Source organism: Papio anubis, chromosome 17 (assembly GCF_008728515.1).
Source record: "Papio anubis isolate 15944 chromosome 17, Panubis1.0, whole genome shotgun sequence".
Lineage (NCBI taxonomy): Eukaryota > Metazoa > Chordata > Mammalia > Primates > Cercopithecidae > Papio > Papio anubis.
The window spans coordinates 53,448,478-53,452,150 of NC_044992.1; the positions used below are offsets into that span (position 1 = coordinate 53,448,478).

General features: G+C 54.7%; 1 protein-coding gene across 1 annotated transcript; it reads left to right on the forward strand.

Annotated features, from left to right (window-relative positions):
* Positions 1-144: 144 nt before the first annotated feature.
* On the forward strand, positions 145-1,612 carry LOC116270967 (microtubule-associated protein tau-like). Its single transcript, XM_031656970.1, has 2 exons — positions 145-229; positions 993-1,612. The coding sequence occupies exons 1-2, from the start codon at positions 145-147 to the stop codon at positions 1,337-1,339; spliced, it is 432 nt and encodes a 143-aa protein (XP_031512830.1). The 3' UTR covers positions 1,340-1,612.
* Positions 1,613-3,673: the final 2,061 nt, after the last annotated feature.

A 3,673-nucleotide genomic window follows, 5' to 3' on the forward strand; every position in this document is an offset into this window, starting at 1 on the left:
GATAGATAGATAGATAGATAGATAGATAGATAGATAGATAGATAGATAGATAGATAGATGTATAATAGATGGATAGATAAGTCGCTAGACAGACTCCATCCTAAATCACCTATCCACCCACTCACACATAAAAAGGCCTTTGTCATGTCATGTTTTGCGGCCCACCTGCCAGTGCTGCCCACAGTTGCTGCCCCTCCAAACTCATCAGTCACTGGCAAACAGGAGGAATGTGTGTGGCTCATGTCTGGGCATCAGTGGCTCTGGGAGACATCCTTGATCTTCTCCAGCTTCTCCTTCCACATTTTCCTTTGCAATCTGGCAATATCTATCAAAATAAAATGCGCATGCCTTTTGACCTAAGAGCTCCACTTCTAGGACACACTTACAGGTGTGTGACATGATGTTCATTCAGGGTTATTTATCTGAGGTTGTTCATACGCACCATTGCCTGTAATCACTAAAGGCGGGAGCAGCCTAGGCATCCATCCACAGAGGAGTAGACGCCTTTGGATACATCCGTGGTGACGGAATACTAAGCAGCCTGTGTACATATACACTCACACATGTGTTTGTTTGTGTGGAATATCTCTGCAGGATACACAAGAAACTTAAAATGATCACTGTCTCTGGGGAGGGTACCTGGGTGCCTGGGAGGCAGGTCAGGGGAAGAGTGGGCACAGAGATTACGAATTGGAAGACAATAAAAACAACAGCTTCTGGCCAGGCACAGTGGCTCACGCCTGTAATGGCAGCACTCTGAGAGGCCGAGGCGGGCGGATTGCTTCCGCCCAGGAGTTCGAGACCAGCCTGGGCAACATAGTGAAACCCCATTTCTATTAAAAATACAAAAAACTAGCCAGGTGTGGTGGCATGCACCTGTAATCCCAGCTACCCGGGAGGCTGAGGTGGGAGAATCACCTGAGCCTGGGAGGTTGAGGCTGCAGTGAGGTGAGATTGCACCACCTCACTCTAGCCTGGGTGATAGAGCAAGACCCTGTCTCAAAAACAAACAAACAACAGTCCCTGGCACTGTGGGCCAGGCCTGGCAGGGCAGTTGGCAGGGCTGGTCTCTCTTTCTCTGGCACTTCATCTCACCCTCCCTCCCTTCCTCTTCTCCTTGCAGATTGAAACCCACAAGCTGACCTTCCGCGAGAACGCCAAAGCCAAGACAGACCACGGAGCGGAAATCGTGTACAAGTCGCCGGTGGTGTCTGGGGACACGTCTCCACGGCACCTCAGCAATGTCTCCTCCACCGGCAGCATCGACATGGTAGACTCGCCCCAGCTCGCCACGCTAGCCGACGAGGTGTCTGCCTCCCTGGCCAAGCAGGGTTTGTGATCAGGCCCCCGGGGCGGTCAATAATCGTGGAGAGAAGAGAGAGTGAGAGTGTGGAAAAAAAAAGAATAATGACCCGGCCCCGCCCTCTGCCCCCAGCTGCTCCTCGCAGTTCGGTTAATCGGTTCATCACTTAACCCGCTTTTATCGCTCGGCTTTGGCTCGGGACTTCAAAATCAGTGATGGGAATGAGAGCAAATTGCATCTTTCCAAATTGATCGGTGGGCTAATAATAAAATATTTTTTAAAAAACATTCAAAAACATGGCCACACCCAACATTTCCTCGGGCAATTCCTTTTGATTCTTTTTTTTTCCCCCTCCATGTAGAAGAGAAGGAGAGGCTGTGAAAGCTGCTTCGGGGGGATTTCAAGAGACTGGGGGTGCCTACCGCCTCTGGCCCTGTCGTGGGGGTGTCACAGAGGCAGCGGCAGCAACAAAGGATTTGAAACTTGGTGTGTTCGTGGAGCCACAGGCAGACGATGTCAACCTTGTGTGAGTGTGACGGGTGGGGGTGGGGCAGGAGGCCATGGGGGAGGCCAAGGCAGGGGCTGGGCAGAGGGGAGAGGAAGGACGAGAAGGGGGAGTGGGAGAGGAAGCCACATGCTGGAGAGGAGATGCCCTCCTCCACGCCACTGGGAGGGCCAAGGCCTCCGCCACCTGCAGTGTCTCAGACTGAGCGACTGCCTGTCCTTGGTGGCCAGGGTCTGCTGCGAGTTGATGTGCCACCCTCTGCAGGGCAGCCTGTGGGAGGAGGGGCGGCGGGTAAGAAGAGAAGGCAAGCTGGCGGGAGGGTGGCACCCCGTGGATGACCTCCTTGGAAAAGACTGACCTTGATGTCGGAGGGCGCTGGCCTCTTCCTCCCTCCCTGCAGGGTAGGGGGCCTGAGCCGAGGGGCTTCCCTCTGCTCCACAGAAACCCTGTTTTATTGAGTTCTGAAGGTTGGAACTGCAGCCATGATTTTGGCCACTTTGCAGACCTGGGACTTTAGGGCTAACCAGTTCTCCTTGTAAGGACTTGTGCCTCTTGGGAGACGTCCACCCGTTTCCAAGCCTGGGCCACTGGCATCTCTGGAGTGTGCAGGGGTCTGGGAGGCGGGTCCCGAGCCCCCTGTCCTTCCCACGGCCACTGCAGTCACCCCTGTCTGCCCCACTGTGCTGTCGTCTGCCATGAGAACCCAGTCACTGCCTATACCCCTCATCACGTCACAATGTCCAAATTCCCAGCCTCACCACCCCCCTTCTCAGTAAGGACCTGGTTGGCTGTGGGAGGCACCTACTCCATACTGAGGGTGAAATTAAGGGAAGGTAAAGTCCAGGCACAAGAGTGGGACCCCAGCCTCTCACTCTCAGTTCCACTCATCCAACTGGGTCCCTCACCACGAATCTCACGACCTGATTCGGTTCCCTGCCTCCTCCTTCCATCACAGATGTGAGCCAGGGCACTGCTCAGCTGTGACCCTCGGTGTTTCTGCCTTGTTGACATAGAGAGAGCCCTTTCCCCTGAGAAGGCCTGGCCCCTTCCTGTGCTGAGCCCGCAGCAGGAGGCTGGGTGTCCTGGTTGTCGGTGACGGCACCAGGATGGGCGGGCAAGGCACCCAGGGCAGGCCAACAGTCCCGCTGTCCCCCACTTCCACCCCAGCTTGTGGCTGCCAGCCTCCCAGACAGCCCAGCCCGCTGCTCAGCTCCACATGCATAGAATCAGCCCTCCACATCCCAAAAAGGGGAGCACACCCCCTTCGAAATGGTTCTTTCTCCCCGGTCCCAGCTGGAAGCCATGCTGTCTGTTCTGCTGGAGCAGCTGAACATATACATAGATGTTGCCCTGCCCTCCCCATCTGCACCCTGTTGCGTTGTAGTTGGATTTGTCTGTTTATGCTTGGATTCACCAGAGTGACTATGATAGTGAAAAGAAAAAAAAAAAAAAAAAAAAAGGACGCATGTATCTTGAAATGCTTGTAAAGAGGTTTCTAACCCACCCTCACAAGGTGTCTCTCACCCCCACGCTGGGACGCGTGTGGCCTGTGTGGCGCCGCCCTGCTGGGGCCTCCCAAGGTTTGAAAGGCTTTCCTCAGCATCCGGGACCCAACAGAGACCAGATTCTAGCATCTAAGGAGGCCGTTCAGCTGTGAAGAAGGCCTGAAGCACAGGATTAGGACTGAAGCGATGACATCTCCTTCCCTACTTCCCCTTGGGGCTCCCTGTGTCAGGGCAGAGAGTAGGTCTTGTGGCTGGTCTGGCTTGCGGCACGAGGATGGTTCTCTCTGGTCACAGCCCGAAGTCCCACAGCAGTCCTAAAGGAGGCTTACAACTCCTGCATCACAAGAAAAAGGAAGCCAG

What these genes read in the sequence shown, in the direction of transcription:
- LOC116270967 (XM_031656970.1), top strand. Translation starts at nt 145, where the DNA reads ATGTCATGTTTTGCGGCCCACCTGCCAGTGCTGCCCACAGTTGCTGCC. An exon ending in CACTGGCAAACAGGAGGAAT is followed by an intron (nt 230 to 992) that starts GTGTGTGGCTCA and finishes GATAGAGCAAGA; the next exon opens with CCCTGTCTCAAAAACAAACA.